The following is a 22,005-nucleotide window of genomic DNA, read 5'->3' on the forward strand; positions in this document are numbered from 1 at the left end:
ATCATGTCTCTTGCACAATGCCGTAACGACACTACTCACTGATCATCAGCTACATATAAAAGATAACAATCTCTGTTGAGTTCTTTTTTTGAATGGGGTTACTTCGGTAATTGTAGTTGTTATTTTGTTGTACCCCATTTCCTGACTTCTCAGTGAAACTGCAGTCGAATTTGGACCAAATAGCACCAGCAGGTGCTCTACCAGACAAACTTCTTTATTTGCATATTTTAGAAGGAAAGCAATCTGATAACTGGTGAATTACTGGGCAAGCATGTTTAAGTGTTTAAGATGTTAAACATAAGGCAAATTAATTTATATAAAACACATGTCAAAACATATTTTAATTGATCCTTTACAATTCTGAAGGCAAACCTATTTGTAGAAACAGTGCCAAAGTTCAACCGTGGTCTTTGCATAAAAATGTAGACGTTACTATTCTTGTCAAGACTGTGAATTTGTCTCCCCCTTGTGGTCAGACCAGTGAGCTGTAACAAAACATGTTGAAACACTAAGGACGAAAAACCTGAGTCCACATCCAGGGTTGCTGCCATCCATCATTGACACCTCCATCACCAAAGCTGTGTTCTCTCCAACCAGTGAAAATTACACGCATGTAGTGGAGGACACAAAAGAGAAATGAAAACTTTTATTTGTGGGGTGATTCGCTTCTATATGCCACAAAAAGCACCAGGACCTGTATAAGTCCCAGCAGCAATACCTTAAATATTCATTCTCCCCAATATTGTTGCATAGTAGGCAAAGTAGCAGTACCATCTACAATATACATGGCAGCAAATTAGCAAGCCTTCTTCAATTACACCTTCCTAACCCATGACTTCTCCCACCTCGAAAAACAAGTGATGCAGATCATATAATTAGAAAATCCCTACAGTGTGCAAGCAGGCCATCAAATCTACACCAACCTTCCAAAGAGCATCCCACGCAGACCCACAAACCTACCCTGTCCCTGTGACCCTGCATTTCCCATGGCTAATCCGCCTAGCCTGCGTATCCCTGGACACTATGGACAATTTGTGGGCGGCACGGTGGCACAGTGGTTAGCACTGCTGCCTCACAGCGCCAGAGACCCGGGTTCAATTCCCGCCTCAGGCGACTGACTGTGTGGAGTTTGCACGTTCTCCCCGTGTCTGCGTGGGTTTCCTCCGGGTGCTCCGGTTTCCTCCCACAGTCCAAAGATGTGCAGGGTCAGGTGAATTGGCCATACTAAAATGCCCATAGTGTTAGGTAAGGGGTAAATGTAGGGGTATGGGTGGGTTTCGCTTCGGCGGGTCGGTGTGGACTTGTTGGGCCGAAGGGCCTGTTTCCACACTGTAATCTAATCTAAAATCTAATCTAATTCTGCATGGCCAATCCACCTAATCTGCATATCTTTGGATTGAGAGAGGAAGCTGGAGCACCCAGAGGAAACCCATGCAGACATGGGAAAAATGTGCAAACTCCACACAAACAGTCAACCGAGGGTGGATTCGAACCTGGATCCCTTGCACTGTGAGGCACAATGAGCCACAAATACAATAGAATACCACCATATCAGGTTCCTCTCCAAGTCACCACACCACCCTGACTCAGAACTATATCCACTTTCCTTCACTGTGGTTGGGTCGTAATTCTGGAACTTGCTCCGTAATAGCATTGTGGATGTCCCTACATCAGACATCCTGCAACAGTTCATAAATGTGGCTCATCATTACTTTCCCCAGGGGAATTGGGGATGGACAGTAAATACTAGCCTTGCCAATGCTGCTCATATCCTATTAAAAAATGTTACCTAAATCACGGCATTAACAGAAAGCTAATGAAAAAAAGGTAGGAGTCAATCTATTTCCTATTTATAATGTCAATCTTTTGGGAGGTTCACATCAACATTGACATTTTATATGAATAATTTATGTCCCATGGTTCCTCACTATGTTCATTAATGTATCATGAATGCCATAGCTGGAGCAACTGAACTGTGGTGTCTCATTTCACGTTATACAAAACATTAAAGAAAACCTGGTTACTTACGATTTTTGCAGTTGAATCCTCCAAATCCGAACATACAACTGTGAGTTACAACAAAGAGAAATCAATATAATTTTTCACCAGATAATGATTTGTTAAATTTGTGATCAAGGCTAGGATAATTTTGCAATCCACTTACGGAGCACAAGTTCCATTCTCTAATTTGTAGCCATCATCGCATGCTGAAATTAAAAAATAAAAGTGACTGTATGCCACTACCAAAACATTAAAATGATTTCCATATCTTCATTCATACATGACTGCAGGTTAGCAGCAGGAATGGACCATACCCTCTGTGGAAACCCATTCTGCCATTCATTATGATCATGGTTCATCTTGTGCTTCAAATCCACCTTCCTGCCCACTCCCCATATCTCTGGACTCACACAGGGAATAAAACTCAGTCTATTGCAGCCTTAAATGTATTCAGCACTCGAGCATCCACAATCCTCTTGGGGGGAGAATTGCAAAGATTCACAATATTTTGAGTGAAGAAATGTCTCTGTGCTAAATGATTGGCCCTTTTTCTTGTGAGTGACCCCTCAAGGTTTAGATGTACCAACCAGTGGAAAAAATCTCCCAGCATCCAACCAACAAGCCCCTTCAGGAACTTGTATGATCAATTTGGTCAGCTGTCATTCCTCGAAACTCTGAAGAAGCTAGGCCCAACTTATTCAGCCTCTCTCACCCCATGCACCAATTCAATGTGTCTTCAATTTACTGCTTCTAATACAAGTATATTGTTCCTTAAAGTGAAGACCCAAAATGCACAGAGTATTCAAGGTCTGATACTACCAAAACCCTGTACAATTGCATAAGGCTATTGTTGTATTCCAGCGCCCTTGTGATAAATGACAATATGCCTTATGCCTTTCTAATTGCTTTCTGTAACTGCACGCTAGTATTTATTATTCATCCCTAATTCCCCTGGAGAAAATAGTTGTGAGCCACATTTTTGAACCGTTGCAGCCTGTCTGCTGCAGGGCCAAAGTCAGAAGTCACATAACACAATAGTCCAACAGATTTATTTGAAACCACAAGATTTGGGGTACAGTTCCTTTAAATAAACCGGTTGGACTACAACCTAGTGTTGTGTGACTTCTGACTTTGTCCACTCTAGTCCAATACCTCCATTATCTCCACATCATGTTGTAGGATTGTCCACAATGCATTCCTGGTACATACATGCCCACAATCTCTCAGGGCATCAATATTTGCAAATCTTACACATTTTAAAACATGTTCTGCTTTTCCATTCTTACAGAGAAAGAGATTAGCTTCACATTTCCGCACATTATATTTCATCTGCCATTGTGTTGCCCGCCCACTTAACCTGTCTGTATGTCATTGCACCCTCTCTGTGTCTTCCTTACAGCTTACCTTTCTGCCTAGATTTTTAAATATTTTCTAATCAACCAGTTAAGAAATGCATTGATACCTATTGCACTCATTTGGAGCAAATGGGACTTGAACCAGGGTTTTCTGGTTCAGATTTAGGGGTTTCAAAAACCCCTAAATCTACTGCATTTCAAAAACCCTTGTCTGGCTGTTTCGCATTTTAGCTATTTTTCCATCAACCTGTTCAGATATGCTATACACTCCTCTGGAACAGGTGAAAGTTTAATCCAGCCCTCCTAGCTTAGAGGTAGGGACCCTATCATTGGGCCACAATAGCCCTTCCCCTCGCTTTTATCATCATAAAACATAGCGAATAGTCATTGTTGCAGTTCAACTGTTAGCATAACACACCTCGACATGAAGGATCCATGGTGGTATATTTGAAGTAACCATCTTTACACTGGCAGTCTGCAATCCCATCATGATCAAAGCATTCTGCAGTTGCATTGTCACATTCAGGCACTTTCAAGCTACATAATTTTTCAGCTGTGAATGAAAAATAGTATTTATTTAGTAATCCATATTTAGTTTCAATCTCCAAATTCTACTTGTCAATTTCAATGGATTGTATTTGTTAATTTCAAATCTCCACTTTTTTAAAAGGGATTCACGGATCCCGAATACAACAAATCTATTAAAATCAAAGATGGTAATTAAAGCAAATAATCTCTAACTGTACAAAGTTAAAAATCACACAACACCAGAATATAGTCCAACAGGTTTAATTGGAAGCACTAGCTTTCGGAGCGACGCTCCTTCATCAGGTGGTTTGTGTCCTCCACTATCACCTGATGAAGGAGCGTCGCTCCGAAAGTTAGTGCTTCCAATTAAACCTGTTGGACTATAACCTGGTGTTGAGTGATTTCTAACTTTGTACACCCCAATCCAACACTGGCATCTCCAAATCAATCTCTAACTGAACATAGTAATAGAAATTATAAATTAATTGCACAGATTAATCATTAGAATCATAAAGACAAGTTTATTATTAATTAATGAAGGTTAAAATACAGGGTGACATCTTACATACCAACAACAGCAAATACGCATAACATTCCTGGATACCTCAATTCTATAACTCAACACTATTATTGTATTAATCAATACTATAACTCAATACTTGTGAAACAGCCCCATCTTTTATTTTCATTCTGTAAATTATTCAACACACTGTAAGGATGGAAAAATGACATCTTACATTAAAATGGCAATACTTCTTCAGTGACCTGATGCATAAGAATTTTAAATTGTAGGTTTGTGGCAGGAAGCAATCTTAATACATTCTTGTTTTGGTAGCTTTGAAAGAGGATTAACTTGACTTAACAGAAAGCATTAAACAGTGCATAGGCATCAGTCTGAGTTTAACCCAGCACGCAGTAAAATTCTGAAACAATGTTAAAAATTGCAGAACTAGCTCTGAAGAGGAGTCTCTGGACCCAAAATGTTAACTGTTCTTTCTCTCATCAGATGTTTCCTGACCTGCTGAGTTGTCCATTAATTACTGCTTTTGTTTCAGATTTCTAGCATCTGTAGTCCTTTGCATTATTATAGTGGAGTAAAATTCTACTATTTTAGCCCATCAACGAGAGATGTGATGAACAATTACAGAGCCCAAACCTAAGTGTATGTAATTTGTGGTTTTATTCATGTTACATGGTACAAAATGTTATAGTTAAAGAGATCAAAATGATGGCTGTAGTGGGAAGTAGAAATTTCATGCTGTTGTGGCAGGCAAGTAAGTTGAGGTTAAATTCAAGATGTATGATTAACCAGTACACAGCCTGAAGCTGGCTCATACTATTGCCACCCTGGAAATACAAATAATCATGGATTCCAAAATAGCTCTATAAGATTTCCAGCTTCATTGCCAGGCTAAGTATCAACATGATGAATACAAAAAAGTCCTCTTGTTCAAAAAGGAGAGTTTTCAGAAAGGTATTGGATGAATAACTGAAGAGAGAACAAAAATGCATAGCTATGAAGAAAGGGTCCCATTGCTTGAGTGGCTGTTAGAGAGCACTGCACAAGCTTGACAGTCTGAATGGTTTCCTCCTATGCTATAACCATTCTTAAATTTTTTTATTACACTGTTAATTCGGAGAAGCTGTTGTCTGTTGTCCTTGGAAGAGAGAAAACGCTATAAGAATATTCAAAACCATGAGGTGTTTAGATGGGGTAAATTGGGAAAAACGGAAAACCTATTTCCATTGAAAGAAGGCTCAGAACCAAAGGATACAGATTTATGTAATTGGTAAAAAAAAAAGCAACAGCAACATGAGGAAACCTTTTTATTTTGGAACCAGGGAGATAGAATCTGGAATACACTGCCTAAGAGTGTGACAGAGACAGATTCAATTATGGTTTTCAAATGGGAATTAAATAATCATTTAAAGAGAAAGTATTTGGAAGGCTATAGAGAAATTGCAGCTTTAGGAACGAAGAAGGTTGTTCCTTTGGAATGGCACTCCAAAAGCTAGTGCTTCGACATAAACTTGTTGGATTATAACCTGGTGTTGTATGATTTTTAACTTTCTCCACCCCAGTCTAACACCAGCACCTGCAACTCTGTGTTGAAGTATAGGAAGTAGTTATCAGTGGTTTACATCTATTGGATTAAATTAGTACTTAATCTATTGTTAGGTCATCACAACTAAAAAGCAGAAGATTGATTGTATTGACTGTAACAGTGGCTACATGAAAGGCTGTTTTGTTTTTACCTTTATATGATAGCTGATAATTCATAACAAACTGGCAGCTTCCAGTCTTAGATCTGCAACGCTCAATGTAATTTTGCACACTACTCAGTACCTCAGGTCCTGTCACATTGGCTGGGAGTACAAACATGTTCAAGACAGACACACTGTCTTCAGTCTCACTGCAAACAACATGTTAAATTGTTAGTATTGTCACCCAGTTTAGTTAAAGTTCATCAGATATTTATGTGATTATTAAGTTACATTGGGGCTTTCACCAATTCAATACAATTTGTTTTATCTTACCTTAAATCTGCAATAACAGATGTGTAGTATCCATTTAAAGAAAAGAGAGATGCATTAACCTATGGTAAAAGAAACAAAACATATGTAATACCTAATAGCTATACTTGTTTTAAAAAACCTCTTAACAGGATAGATTCCTGAACCAAACCCAGAGACTATCTCAACTCTAAATGACATTTTCATTGGCTCTTAAATTCAAACACAGAACATGAATTGGCTCCCATTCAGAAAAATGTTATCCTTGGACCCAAGCTTCGTAATGATTTAAAGCTGTCGACTTCTCCAAGTTTATTGTAATCCCTCCAGAGCAACCCTTTATCCACCTCTTCCACTAAAACAGACTAAAGTGTGGTGACTGATAGTGCAAATAGGAAAGCATGTACAAGACTGAATTATCCATCAATTTCTCAGCTCCGGTCATTCTATTGACAGAGGGATCCTTACAGAAAAAAACCAAATTCAGTCAAACAATTCAGAGATGTAAGTTCTATTTCAGTTTATTAATTTGATTCACTGCAGTGAGGGTTTACACTGCTTCCCACTGTACTTTTGATCATGTGCACAAGTCACTTTAATGAGTTGAATTAGTTTGGACTATCAGCAGACACACCCTGCAAAGGAACCTGCAGCAGTGAGGCATTTCAATAAAGCCCAAGCCCAGGTTGAGCAAGTTGGGAGCATTATCTGTCCGAGGGATAGACCATTATCAAATTAAAAGCAAAGCCTGCACAATGTTCAACATCATTCACAGCTGCTCAAACAATTAAGCAGTCTATGGCGAAGTGCAACAAGACCTGGACAATGTCCAGCCTTGGGTTGCTACATGGCAAGTAACATTTGCACCATTCAGGTGCCACACAATGACTATCTCCAACATGAGAGAATCCAACTATTGACTCTTGACATAGGTGTAATTACCATCACTCAAACTCCTACGATTAGCATCCTAGGGGTAATGATTGACCAGAAACTGAACTGGCCTGGACATATAAATACTGTGGCTACAAGAGCAGATCAGTGGCTAGGAATCCTACAAGTAACTGACCACCTGACTTCCCAAAGTCCATTAACTGTCAACAAAACACAAATCAGGACTGTGATAAAATACTCCCCACTTGCCTGGACGAGTGCAGCTTTCAAGCAACTCTCAAATGTTAAACAGTGCAGTTAAGTCTCAAGACACTTGGCACATCCAGGGCAAAGACTGCTTAATTAGAAACACATCCAGAAACATTTACTCTGTCCACCACCAGCACTCAGTAGCAGCAGTGTGTACTATCTACACTGCAGGGATTCAATGAGGGTCCTCAGGCAGCACCTTCCAAGGTCTTGACCACAATAATCTAGAAAGACAAGCATATACATGGGAATACCACCATCTACAAGTTTCCCTCTAGGCCATTCACCATGTTGACTTGGAAACATGTTGCCATTTCTTCAGTGTCACTGAGTCAAAATCTTGGAACACCCTCTGTTACTGCATTTCGATATGGATTCCTTCTGTATCTGACAAGTCGTGAACGATGCTGATCACTGTGCAATCATCAACAAACACTCCTACTTCTGAATTTCTGATGGGGGGAACAGCACTGTGGGTCTACCTACACCAAATAGACTGCAGGGGTTCAAGAAGGCAGCTCACCACCAAATTGCCAGGGCAACCAGGGAAGGGTATAAATACTGGCCCATCCAGCAATATTCCAATCCCACAGACAAATAACCTAAAAAAAGGTTGCAAATCAGAGGGAATGGCCTCAAGTTAGACAGTCAGAGATCAGGAGGTGCGCCAACAAAATGGTGCCAATCAAGTCAGGTTGAAAACTTTAAAGAGAAAGTGAGGTCTGCAGATGCTGGAGATCAAAGTTGAAACTTTATTGCTGGAACAGCACAGCAGGTCAGGCAGCATCCAGGGAACAGGAGATTCGACGTTTCGGGCACAGGCCCTTCTTCAGCTCATTCCTGAAGAAGGGCCTGTGCCCGAAACGTCGAATCTCCTGTTCCCTGGATGCTGCCTGACCTGCTGTGCTGTTCCAGCAATAAAGTTTCAACTTTGAAAACTTTAAAATCAATCTCACAATGTTCAACAGGATTACAGCCCAATTAACCTATCAAAGTTAAAGCAGTAGGCAACTAATGTTGGCCTAGCCAGCATCACCATCCTACATTGCTGTAGAAAGCAAGGCCATCACTGACCTTTGGGCCCAGTTGTTTTGGTGGTGACAAATTGTTGATGAGGAGCATTCTGAAAGCTCGTGAATGAAAAAATAACCAAAAACGAAAGAAGAGTCAGTGGACCCAAAATGCTAATACTGCATTCTCTCCACAGACACTTCCAGACCTACTGTGTTTAACCAGCAATTTCTGTTTCTATTTCTGAACTTTAAACAGAGACTCACAGTACTCTGATCTCCTTTCAAACATGGATGCTATCAACCTGCTGATATTATGATGGGTGGCTACTCCTAAAATATGTTAAAGACTCAGCATGTGAATATGTCAGAGCAGCAATGTTGCCGGGGCAAAGCCGAATAGGGGAAGTGCTCCATAAGTTCATTGCCGTCCTTTGAAATAAAATAAAGTTCACGGTCACTGTTGTTTGCACAGCTGTTGGCAGGCTAAGGCCATGTGCCCAATGAGGTTTGCAGTTCACCCTCATGAGGACACACACATCAACAACCACCTTCAACAGATGCAGCCTTCGGCAGTACTACTGCTCTGACATAGCGAGGAGGTTTTGAGTCTTCAGCACAGTGAGCATAACACCCTCATGTTCTCCCTGCCCTTGGGCATCACCTCTGTGTCTATCTGCACCAAGGCACAGCAGGTGTTGCTGGCAGAATGCTCCTCATCAACTATTTGTTACCACCAAAACAACTGGGCCCAAAGGTCAGTGATGGCCTTGCTTGCTACCAGCAATGTAGGAATGACTGCCTGGTACCCTTGCTTTGCCCAAACTTACCCTTGCACAAATGCCTCTGTGCCTCCACATGAAACACTGAGAGCTCTGATCAGGTAGTGACCACTGTGTGCCAATGCACGAGCTCTTCTCTGCACATTCCACCACATATGCAACAACAGGAACTGCCTCACTCTATAATTTCTCCCTGATGTCCTATTCAATCATCATATTTTGCATTGATTGCATTGATAATCTCATTCAGACCTGAAACAGGCTCCCAAATGGTTTGTGGGCTGCATCAAATTGAGACCCAAAACTCTAGCCAAGACTTCTCCATCAAAATTACTGGGAGTTGCAACATGTTAAGAAAACAATATTATACTTGATACTGTATTTTCCCAGCATATGTAAGTACAACATCATCCCCACCCCACACACACACACACACACACACACACACCATCACCACCACCCTCAAATGCAAATTCAGGTGGTTAGATGTTCATATATTTAAATTCTTGCATACTGAAGTCTCTAGTCCTCACTACTTGTGAATTATGGTACATGTAATTATTCAATAAATTTAATAAAACACCAGAATTTTATTTCCTGTCCTAAAAACAGCTGCAGAATCAATTGACATGAAATGGAGGAATTCTAATCACATGTTTGCTTGCCACAAAGTAATGTTTACTTCATAAGAGCTGGGTCCATTATTTGCATGATTAATCTGCACTGTAATTTAGTAACAAATTTGTACTTTGGTTCGTCTGAGTTATATTAAACAATTGAAATATACCATTTTGTTTGGCATGTACGTATGTAGAAGGTTAAGCTAAAATGCCACCGATGTAACAAAAGACAACAATAAATTTCTTCAGATATTTAAAGTTTGAAGAAATCTACATTTGTAGTTCCTCCCCAAGCACTATTTCTTTCATGCAATTTTTATATGAAATTTGCAGTGCCTGTTGCAGGCTGCAATGTTTTAGCCAACTTCATTGCCTCACACCTTTGGTACTTGGCAACATCTTCAACCTCATAACATTTTCCTAAGGTTGGAAAGAACAAGAAAAGCAAAAAAAAAATCAAGTTGGAAAATTATTACATGAAGAATCATCCAAGAAAATTTTGAGACAAAAGCAAACATGAAGACTGTATAAAGACACAAGGGAGACAATACTAACTGATAACTTCTTGCCAAGCTGCTGACAGCATATTTTCAACATGGAGCCAGATGCCATTGCATAATGAGATCAATACTGCACTGAGGCAGGCATGTCATGCTAAATATACCAAACATTGATCACATTTCTGAAGAAGGGCTTTTTCCCAAAACGTCAATTCTCCTGCTCCTTGGATGCTGCCTGACCTGCTGCGCTTTTCCAGCAACACATTTTTCAGCACTGATCACACACATGTAAATGGCGGGCAAACAGCATATTTCCTTTTTTGTTGGTGTTTAACAAATTTATCTTTCATATTTTACAATATTTTAAATAAAGATGGAAAGGTACTTTAGAAGTCAGTGCAAGGGGGAAGCAGATTATGGAGTTATGTATAACCGAGCTAAATAAGAAATGTTAACCAACATTGGTCACTAAATGGAGAAACAAAAATTAAAACCAGAGATTGTTCATATCATCACTGTTTTGCAAGCAAAACTTACCATTTTTAAAATTTCACTTTCTAGATCCTGTATTCTTGACACATGGGATTTATTGCCACTGTAGAAAACACCTGCAAAGGTCCTTGCTATGGAACAATAAAAATAGATTACATTTAACAACTACCTGTGCAAAACTAAAAAAAACAAATTATTCAGATATGGCTTTACTAAACTTCCAATCTTCAGTGCAGCATTGGGAGGTGCTAAGGTGCATTCTATTAGATGTCAAAACAAGTCACACTAGTCTACAAAGATATGCAAACAATTATTCAAAAAAGAAATCAGGAGCTTTTGGCTGGTGTCCTGCCGAACAACTTTTCACTTAAACAACACCACTTAGAAGCATAAGGGCAGCAGATACTTGAGGTCACTATCACCTGCAAGTTCCTCTCCAAGACGCATGACATTCTGACTTGGCAGCATATCGCATTCTTTCATTGCAGCTGGGTCAAAATCCTGGAACTCCCTCCCTAATAGCTCTGTGCCTCTTCGTACATCAAATGAACTGTAGTAGCTCAGCACTACCTGCACAAGAGCAACTAAGAATAGACAATAAATGCTGGCCCAATCAGTGAAGCCCACATTACATGAATGGACTGAAGGCAAAGTTCTCCGATCAGTTTTCCTAGTCGTATAGAGCGCATTCCTATAATCTGTAAATAGCTACAGAAATGCAATAAGCTAGATTTGTTTAAAAACTCTTCTTGTAATACCAGAAAGTGACTACCCTCAGATGCACTAGACCATGTAAGAACCCACACACTTACAAGATACAAGGCAGCACACACTATATAACATAAATCAATCAATTAAAAGCAAAATACTGTGGATGCTGGAAAAGGATGTAAAGATACAAAAAAAAAGAGAACGGTCTCAGGTGAATTCAGGTACTGGAGTTGCTGGAGCTGTTCTCCCACTAAGAGGAGATTTGATACAGGTATCCAAAATAATACACAGTCTGGACAAAATAGACAGGGAGAAAAAAGCTATTTGCAAAACAGCCTAGAATCAGAAGACATTGATACAAGCTGAATGGCAAAACAAGTGAAGTGCACATCAGGAAAGTATTTTTACAGATTGAGTGATTAGGATCTGGAATGCCTTACTTGAGAATGCGATGGAGGCAAGTCTAAAAGAGAATTGGATGATTACTTGGAAAAAAAATTCCAGGGCTACTTGGAAGCAGGATTAGATGAGTAGCTCTTACAGACAGGCATTCTGCTGCAAAAATTCTGTGATTTTCTGATTCTCTTATGGTGACATATGTTGCAATTGCAATTCGTGTGGTTGTGCAAATGTTTTGGCTAATGAGGATGGCAGTGGAGAAGTCAGATGGAAGCAAACTTAAGCTTTTTAAAATTCGTTTCTAATGTCTCTTGCATGACAGAAGCTAAGGGCTCCACAAATTGCATCTCCAGACAAACAAATCATTTTCTTACCCAAAGTGCATCTTGTTCCCTTCTCAAGATAGTAACCGGGGTAACATTTGCAAGTGAAGGAGCCCAAATTATTAATACATTGTGCCCGAGATGGACATGGATTTGAACGACATTCATCCACATCTGCTTACAGAAAAGAACAAATTACAAAGGAAGAATTAAAACTGGATAAGAAGTAACAAAGAAACATAGTTTAAAAAAAGTTTATTTCATTAAGTGACACAATAATACAAAGTAAAATAAGATATGTTAAGTGAACTACATGAAGATGCCATACTATAATTAATTGATCATTTCTAAATTTAGTGATGACATGAATTTTTATTTGTTTTTATTTCTGTCATGAGGATATGAAGCATTTCCTTTATTCTTCATTTCCTACTAGCATTCTAGACTGTGTTGAAAGTTGGACCAAGTCACTTGCTGCACTACCTGTTGAATGGACAATGACAACATGTACTTAACTGGCACCTTTGATGAAACAGAACATTCCTAAGAACTGCACAACAGCTTTATGAAAACAACATTGGACAGAATCACATTAGGAGATATTAGGGCAAATGACCAAACGGTTAGTCAGAGGTAGGTTTTAAGGAAGAAAGCAAGGGAGAGAGACAGAAAATGGAGTGTAGCTAAAGCTTGTGGTTAGGCAAGTGATAGCATGGATCCTAACAATGGAGCAAGTAAAATCTGGATGCTCAAGAATTGAGAATTAGATGAGCACGGCTATTTCGCAGGATTGTGTGATTTGAGGGAATTACAGATGCATGGACAAGTAAGGCCATGGATGAATTTGAAAACAAGGAATGTTTACATTGAAATATTGCTTGACTTGGTTGTCAATATGAGTGAATACAAGGATGATGAATGAAAATGACTGCGAATAAGGGTAATGGCACCAGGGTTTTGGCTGGTTTCAACTTTACAAAGGTTCTAAGTTGGCAACTGGCTTTGACTGCATTGGTCTAGGAGAAAGTGAGGTCTGCAGAAGCTGGAGATCAGAGTCAAGAGCGTGCTGCTGGAAAAGCACAGCAGGTCAGGTAGCATCCGAGGAGCAGGAGAATCAAAGTTGCGGGCCAGAGCCTTTCATAAGGGGAAAAAAATTAAAATTTAAAATTTAAATTTAATTAAAAAAATTTTTTTTTAAATGATCCTTGCATTGGTATACCAAGTCAATCGGTAGCAACGGTGCTGAAAATAGATTGTCTTGGTGATGGCAGAGATATGCGATCAGAAGCAAATCTGATGGTTAACAATTTGATTCAGGTCAAAATAGTTGCCAGGAAATAAATTGATAGCCATGGAATGGAGTTTGTAATGGGACTAATATCAATGGTTTCGCTCTCCCCAATATTTAACTGGAGTAAGTTGCTGCCCACCCAGTATTGGATGTTGGACAATAGTCTGATAATTCTTCTACTGTTGTTGAATTGAGAGGGAGAGCTGAATGTTGTCAACATGTTGGATGTTGTGAATGAGAGGTAGCACATAGATGAGTAATAGAACACAGAACTGTACAGCACAGGAACAGGCCTTTCAGCCAATTGTGATGCTATTCTAAACCAATCCCACTGGATTATGCACATGGTCCATATCCCTCTCTTCTCTGCCTGTTCATGTGTCGGTCTAAATGCCTCTTAAACTTTGTTATTATATCTGCTTCAACCACCTCCCCAGGCAGTGTGCTCCAGGTATCTACTACCCTCTGTATAAAATACTTTCATCATACATCTCCTTTAAACTTTTCCCCTCTGATCTTCAACCTAGGTTGAAACTAGGATGCTTTGCACAGGGACACACATGCAGCTGTTGCAATTACACAAGATGCATCTTATGCCACTTAGCTTGCTTTCTTAATGCTCCCTCATTGTGATAACTGGAGGGCTGCTAGCCTCCGTATAGTTAACATTGCTTTTCCAATGCCTGCTTCACTATTCAAATTGACCATGGCTGATTATTCAGCTCAGCACTTTGTTCCCACTTTCTCCCATGCAGTTTGATCCATTTAGCCTTAAGGGCTCACTGACTTTAATATTGTTAATGGACTCCAACCTTATTGCAAATGCTTCAGCAGGGGGGATGGTTGGGGGGGGAGGGGTTGGAATTCCACTCATGGTCTTATTCCAATTTTGTTGGAATGATGCATTGCTCTTACAGAAGTCTTGTAACAGTTCATAGGAGAAAATGTTACCTTTGCTGCAGTTCACTCCTTGCCAGTTGGATGGGCATACACACTTTTTACATTTGTTACAATGACTGATACAAGTGCCTCCATTAAGACAAGGATTTGAGATGCAAAGATTCTCTGTTTCAAAGAAAGTAAACAATTTATTAACATTGAGTTGACTGGCCAGTAGACTTCTTGTTTCATCTTATATTCCTATATATTTGCAATATTAGCAACCCGTTCATTGAAGACAAATCAGCCATCTGCTAAAGGCAAAAGAAAGTGCAAGTTTAGCAATTTAAAAGGGAATATTGAGCTGAAAGAAATGAAACTTCTCAATTGTTAACTTCGTTTATTTTCTGTCTGAATGCTATTCCAGCGCACTGCATGAGTACTTGAATACAATGTTTGCAATAATTACATTACACAGATATAAAGAAACCAACAGTTTTCAAATAAAATGCATGATTCTAGACAACATATATCTACTAACATTTCTTAGAAAGTGAAGACTGACCACATAAGCTAAGAACATTACATAAAAATGGTTAGCAAACAGGAAAAATATTGTGAATATAAACCTTTCAGAATGTTATGATATGGCTTATATTGCAAAAGGTAATAAAATAAAGTGAATGATGGTACAGTTCCATTGAGTGATTTAACCACTGCCCTCCAACGGTTTTCTTTAGAAACATCAATTCCACATCAAACCAAATGCTGTAGATAAAGATAAATAGCCTTCATTTACAGGAGTTTTTGTATTTTGGCTCTGATCTGAAAATGCAAGGATCATTGTACAAAATATCCTTATTTATCAATTATAGAGTTAAATATACAGCACGCACACCATCAGTAGTTAAGAGTTAACAACCAGATGCACATATTTTAAGAATGGCTAAGAACTCAAAAGTTTTATCTGGTTTTATTTGTGGTTATTCAGATACTCATTACTTTGCAGGATGCTTTGGTTCAAGTCAGTTGGTTGCTGCAGCTGGTTTGCATCCTTCTCGCTCTCTGATTACCTCCTACATACTAGTTTTCAATAGAAGAGACACTATTATGTAGGATGTTGTCACATTAATAATCTCTCCCATTATCCAGAAATATTACATATCTTCACTTTATTTTCCAAGATGTCCTTGTATCTAGTATGCCTATGACAGGAATGCAAAGCATTTTTCAGCTCAGTGTGAAGAAACCGTCTATAAAGTTTCTTCCAAAATCCATGAAAGGCTTATCTCTGAAAATATTTTATTGAATATTGTTTTGATGCTGATTGAGATTGGCTGTTTTCAAAATATGCTTCTGTATGCTGTCTTTTTAATTACAGGAAAAGATTGTAAAATCTAATTGCATCTTTCACAAGGTAAACGATTTCATTAAAACTAAAATTAAAATCTAAAAATAAAATCTGAATCCTATTTGGCTTCGCTCTATCAAGGTTAGGATGTGTTGCACATAGTGAATGTTTAATGAGCTGTAGGCTGGCTTTCTGAAAAGAAAGACCCAGGAAATGTTACAAGTGATTTGGGGCTGCCCGGTGGCTGACACAGATACACTGCAAGCAATTATAATTAATAAAATAGATTAGAAGATCAAGAGATTGAAAAATGGATGTTTCTCTAATACTTTGTTAGATAATGCATAGGCTGCTTCTTTCTTTCAAGCACAAAATGTTACAATTGACAATGCTCTAATATCTACTTCTATTGATGTAATTAACCTAGTAACTACAATTAATTTTTGCAATACAGTTACACTAGGGTCAGAATAGTTATTGGTGTGTTTAAAAGTAAAGCAGCCACTTTCTAATACTAATGAATTCTGATGAACAGGAACTATTAATGATGCATCAAAAGTTGATTAGAAATCTAAGGATTAAATAATTGAATAAGAAGACATTGATAAACTTTTTTATCTTGAATTATAATCCTTTTAGTAACAGACTGACTCCAAAACTCCAGGTGACTTTGATTTTAGCATAAGTAACTGTTTTACTGATAAAAAAATGTATGTACAAGTTTCTAAATTATTGTAAATTTTGGCTATTTGGAACTTCATACTAATGCAATTCTGCAAACAACTTAGATTTCTGTATTTTTGTGACTTTTCAGCTGAGGTGATTTTCTTTGTTGCTCAGAAATACTCTGAAATAGTTTGGAAGGTACAGTGTATTCTGAACATGTACACACTGCAGTATATGCAACAGAACTAAAATAAAGTGTATTCGGCAAATCAACCAAATGCATTTGAAATCAGCCTTGATGCAGTTGGTTTTTAAACACTTCAATTCAAAAATTATTTTATATCCTACTAATTGTTCTTGTAACAATTAAAAATGTCAAATACTCCATAAAGAGTCATTTTAATCATGAATTGTTTAATAAATACTGATTGCTTTAGGTATAATAACATGCTTCATATCACTAGTCATCAAAAAATGATCTCAACAAACCAAAATAGGATACAGTATAATCATAGGGCAGTTTGTGAAAAATCACCACAATGCTTGCCTGCTAATGTTGAGTGTTAAGTTTGAAGTACAAATAACAAGGGAGTGTTATACACTCAGACAATGATTGCAAAATAAATGCTGTGTCTGGATCAAAATCGAATGGGAGGTGAATGGGAAGTGATTTGGTAGATTGGAATTCTATTCTTGGATCAGGGATATACTTTTATGGAGTAGATTATATTGTGCTTGGCGACATATCAGTAACACTGCGGTTATATTGTGAGTATCAATATCATCCATGAAGCTAACACTTGCCAGGTCCAGTCTATGAAAAAAATAAATAAATCACAACTGCATTGGAGGAATAACAACTTGTTAAACCTTCCAGTATTACAGCATCAGTAAAAAATGTGGATGTTAAGTGTGGGTTTTAGACATATTTAACCCGCACAAGTCAAATAATGACTTCATATTTTATCCTGCATTGCATATACACAGCAAAATACTGCCTCATTCAGTTTCAGTGCAGAACTTTATAAACTGACATATCTCATACAGTGATTAAAACCATCATGACTTGAAGTATGGCTGAAGCAACATCTGATTAGTTATAATTCAAAGGAGTTCTTGGCTGTCTATACATGTATATTCACATTCACTGCTTTATAAGTAGTTTTCCCTTTTAATATTAAATAAAATAATTAAAACAATGCTTCAGATGTCCACATTGTAAATGATTTCATGAGAAAACAACAGTGTAATGGAATCATGTCATTGAAGATACTTCCATTAAAAAGAACAATTCTTACCTCAAAATATCAATGCTGAATTTTACTTTTGTTTTATTTGCTCATGGGATGTGGGTATCACTGGTTAGCCCAGCATTTATTGCCCATTGGTAATGGCCTTGGAGAAGGTGGTGACCAGGTTCAACAGTGACATTTTGGATAAATCAGCAAAAACTGAGCAAAACTGATTGGGTTTCGGGTGCATCTTGCTTCACTTCAGTAAATTCATGATTTGAATGATAATGATTCTTGCAGACTTTTATAATATTGAGGCTCAGTCACAGTAATATCAGATTTATTTCTTGTTTTCTGCAAAACTATTTTTTAAAATCAATTTAGAAAGAACAAGAATAGTTTCTTTAAAAAATTACTTGTTAGAGACATTTTCAGTTTTTTTTCTTTCCAGTATATTTCAAGCACTTCGTCATCCACTTGATCTGACACCACTACAAACATGAAAGCAGATGTACAGCTTATTCCCACGCCATTGCTATAGGCCCAATAGACAGTCGCTAGGAGATATTAGGCACCAGAAAAGCTACCTTTTCCTTTTCATTTCCCCCATGACCTGCTCAGTGACACTAAAGTATCTTCTATATGACTCAAATTTCAAAAAGAGCACAAGGACACCCGATTTCTCATTCTATTCCACTCATATGTGGTAAACCCAAAAATGCTATTATGTCCTGTGAATAACATTTTGTCATTTACCCATCTGGAGAGGTTGTTTATCTGACTTGTATTATACAGAATTTTAATAGAAGGAAAGTAATTGCAATTATCATAGCATCAAATAGTTTCTAAATTCAATCTTTATTATTTGTAATCATTTTCCATTTTCTCGTCATTCCCTCTGTTTTCCAGTTTCAATGCTATGAATCTTCAGCTGGAATGATAGGTTCTGCTGGGACTACTGTCAATAGTGTCATCAAAGAGATTCACTATTGAGTGACACAATTAATCACTCCATCCTTCTCAATCATCTCTTTTCTGTGATCCATCACCTTGTCATTGCTCCACTCCAACACTGCTCTACTGTTTCACTCCCAACTATTCAAATAAAACCAGTAGATTTCCTATAGCTACTCCTGCTTGTGTTCCTGTGTTGTCAAAGCCATTATGCCAACTTTGATCCCCATTTACTTCATCTGCAGGCACAGTGACTTCATTTGTAAATATGAGGCCAGCTTTCATCCTCATACTGATTAAATCCAAATTTAAACATTGTGTTTTGATACGTGATACTTTCATCACATTCTCCAGGGTTTTGTGGTGCCTGTTGTCAATTGTCAAAGTACCACCCGCTCTGCCTTCACAATCGTAGAATCCCTTCAGAGTGGAAGCAGGTCATTTGGCCCATCAAGTCCACACCATCCCTCCAAAGAGCATCCCACCCAGACCCACCCTTTTATCCTAACCCTGGAACCCTGCATTTCCCCTGGCTAATCCACCTACCCGGCACATCCCTGGACACAATGGGCAATCTACCCAACATCCTTGAAATGTGGGAGGAAACTAGAGCACTCGGATTAAATCCAAGCAGAAACAGGGAGAATGTGCAAACTCCACACAGACAATTATGCAAGGCTGAAATCGAACATGGAATCCTAGTGCTGTGAGGCAACTGTGCTAACTACTGAACCATCGTGCCGCCCACAGGTCATTCACACAGTCTTCCAAATCCAGTGAAAAAATAAATAGTCCATAGCAGTATTCCCTCCCAAGCTAAGATGCTCAACAATAAGGTACAACTTACTCAAAACCAGGGGAAAGTGAGCACTGCAAATGCTGGAAATTAGAGTCAAGAGTGTGGTGCTGGAGAAGCACAGCAGGTCATGCAGCATCTGAGGAGCAGGAGAATCGATGTTTCGGGCAAAAGCCTAGGGTGTGGAGAGATAAATGGGAGTGGGGTGGGACTGGGGGGGAAGGTAGCTGAGAGAGCAATAGGTGGATGGAAGTGGGGGTAATGGTGATAGGTCAGAGGGGAGGGTGGAGCGGATGGTTGGGAAGGAAGATGGGCAGGTCATGAGGGCAGTGTCAAGTTGGAAGGTTGGATCTGGGATAAGGTGGGGGTGGGGAAATAAGGAAACTGGTGAAATCCACATTGATTCCATGGGGCTGGACCCCCTAGGCCCCAGCCTTATTCCTGATGAAGGGCTTTTGCCCAAAACATCGATTCTCCTGCTCCTCGAATGCTGCCTGATCTGCTGTGCTTTTCCAGCACGACACTCTCGACTCACTCAAAACCAGTTACAGTATCCCAGGAAGGATATGTCAATAGTATGCCTGGCATCAAACTCCTGGAGCAACTGCTCGACTGAGAATTCAGTCACAGCACAAGACTTCCAGGAAAACAGAGAAAACATTTTAGGAGTATCCTTAAAGGATTCCCTGGCCTGGGACTAACCAAAATGGAGAGGGATTAGAACATAGAACAATACAGTGCAGAACAGGCCCTTCGGCCCTTGATGTTGCACCGACTTGTGAACTAATCTAAGCCCATCCCCCTACGCTATCCCATCATCATCCATGTGCTTATCCAAGGATTGTTTAAATGCCCTGAATGTGGCTGAGTTAACTACATTGGCAGGTAGTGCATTCCACACCCTTACCACTCTCTGAGTAAAGAACCTGCCTCTGACATCTGTCTTAAATCTATCAACCCTCAAGTTGTAGCAATTCTCCCTTGTACAAGCCGACGTCATCATCCTAGGAAAAAGACTTTCACTGTCCACCCTATCTAATCCTCTGATCATTTTGTATGTCTCTATTAAATTCCCCTCTTAGCCTTCTTTTCTCCAATGAGAACAGACCCCTCCCTCCAGACCAGGCAACATCCTGGTAAATCACCTCTGCACCTTTTCCAATGTTTCCACATCCTTCCTGTAATGGGGCAACCAGAACTGTACACAATATTCCAAGTGAGGCCGCACTTGCGTTTTGCATAGTTGCAGCATGACATCACAGCTCCAGAACTCAATCCCACTACCAATGAAACCTTACACACCATATGCCTTCTTAACAGCACTATCCACTTGGGTGGCAACTTTCAGGGATCTATGTACACGGACACCAAAATCTCTCTGCACATCCACACTACCAAGAATCTTTCCATTAAACCAGTATTCTGCCTTCCTGTTATTCTTCCCAAAGTGAGTCATCTCACATTTATCTGCATTGAAGTCCATTTGCCACCTTTCAGCCCAGTTCTGCAGTTTATCCAAGTTTACATGCAACCTGCAATATTGTTCCACATTGTCCATCACTCCACCGATTTTAGTGTCATCAGCAAACTTACTAACCCATCCACCTATGCCTGCGTCCAAGTCATTTATAAAAATGACAAACATTCATGGTCCCAAATCAGATCCTGTGGCACACCACTCGTAACCGGACTCCAGGCTGAATATTTCCCATCAACCACCACTCTCTGCCTTCTTACAGAAAGCCAGTTTCTAATCCGAACTACTTAATCATCCTCAGTCCCATGCATTTTCTCCAACAGCCTACCATGTGGAACCTTATCAAAGACCTTACTAAAGTCCATGTACACCACGTCAACTGCCCTACCCTGATCTACATGCTTGGTCACCTTCTCAAAAAACTCAATGAGTTTTGTGAGACACGATCTGCCCTTGACGAAACTATGTTGACTATCTCCAATCAAATTGTTGCTTGCTCGATGATTCTAAATCCTATTTCTTATAATCCTTTTCAAAACTTCTCCTACAACAGACCTAAGGCTCACTGCTCTATAATTACTTGGGTCATCTCTACTGCCCTTCTTGAACAAGGGCACAACATTTGCAATCCTCCAGTCCTCTGGTACTAAACCTGTAGACAATGACGACTCAAAGATCAAGGCCAAAGGGTCCGCCATCTCCTCTCTAGCTTTCCAGAGAATCCTCGGATAAATCCCATCTGGCCCAGGGGACTTACTTACTTTTACACCTTCTAGAAGTGATAACACTTCCTCCTTACTAACCTCAATCCTTTCTAGTCTAATAGCCGGTATCTCAGTCTTCTCCTCTACAGTGTTCTCCTTTTCCTTCGCTAAACTAAACTAAACTAAACAAATCACTCTCTCCAAAGTGCTTACTTACCACTAAATCAAACACCTGGCCTGGTTTATTACCAAGTACCAGATCCAGTGTGGCCTCCCC

General features: G+C 39.2%; 1 protein-coding gene across 2 annotated transcripts in view; it reads right to left on the minus strand.

The window, feature by feature from the left end:
* heg1 (heart development protein with EGF-like domains 1) overlaps window positions 1-22,005 on the minus strand; it is a 77,955-nt gene that overhangs the window by 12,138 nt on the left and 43,812 nt on the right. Inside the window, exons 3-10 of one of the 2 annotated variants that reach the window (XM_043693960.2) lie at window positions 14,621-14,734; window positions 12,430-12,552; window positions 10,991-11,076; window positions 6,423-6,481; window positions 6,141-6,298; window positions 3,775-3,909; window positions 2,165-2,207; window positions 2,029-2,066 (exon numbers count right to left, since the gene is read on the minus strand). In XM_043693960.2, the coding sequence (XP_043549895.2) occupies window positions 2,029-2,066; window positions 2,165-2,207; window positions 3,775-3,909; window positions 6,141-6,298; window positions 6,423-6,481; window positions 10,991-11,076; window positions 12,430-12,552; window positions 14,621-14,734 (756 nt within the window). The remainder of the gene's footprint in view (window positions 1-2,028; window positions 2,067-2,164; window positions 2,208-3,774; window positions 3,910-6,140; window positions 6,299-6,422; window positions 6,482-10,990; window positions 11,077-12,429; window positions 12,553-14,620; window positions 14,735-22,005) is intronic. The other variant, XM_087989173.1, reaches the window with a different exon arrangement.

The sequence above is a fragment of the Chiloscyllium plagiosum genome, unplaced genomic scaffold (assembly GCF_037043375.1).
Source record: "Chiloscyllium plagiosum isolate Xiang-an unplaced genomic scaffold, Cpla_swu_hap1 HiC_scaffold_7, whole genome shotgun sequence".
Lineage (NCBI taxonomy): Eukaryota > Metazoa > Chordata > Chondrichthyes > Orectolobiformes > Hemiscylliidae > Chiloscyllium > Chiloscyllium plagiosum.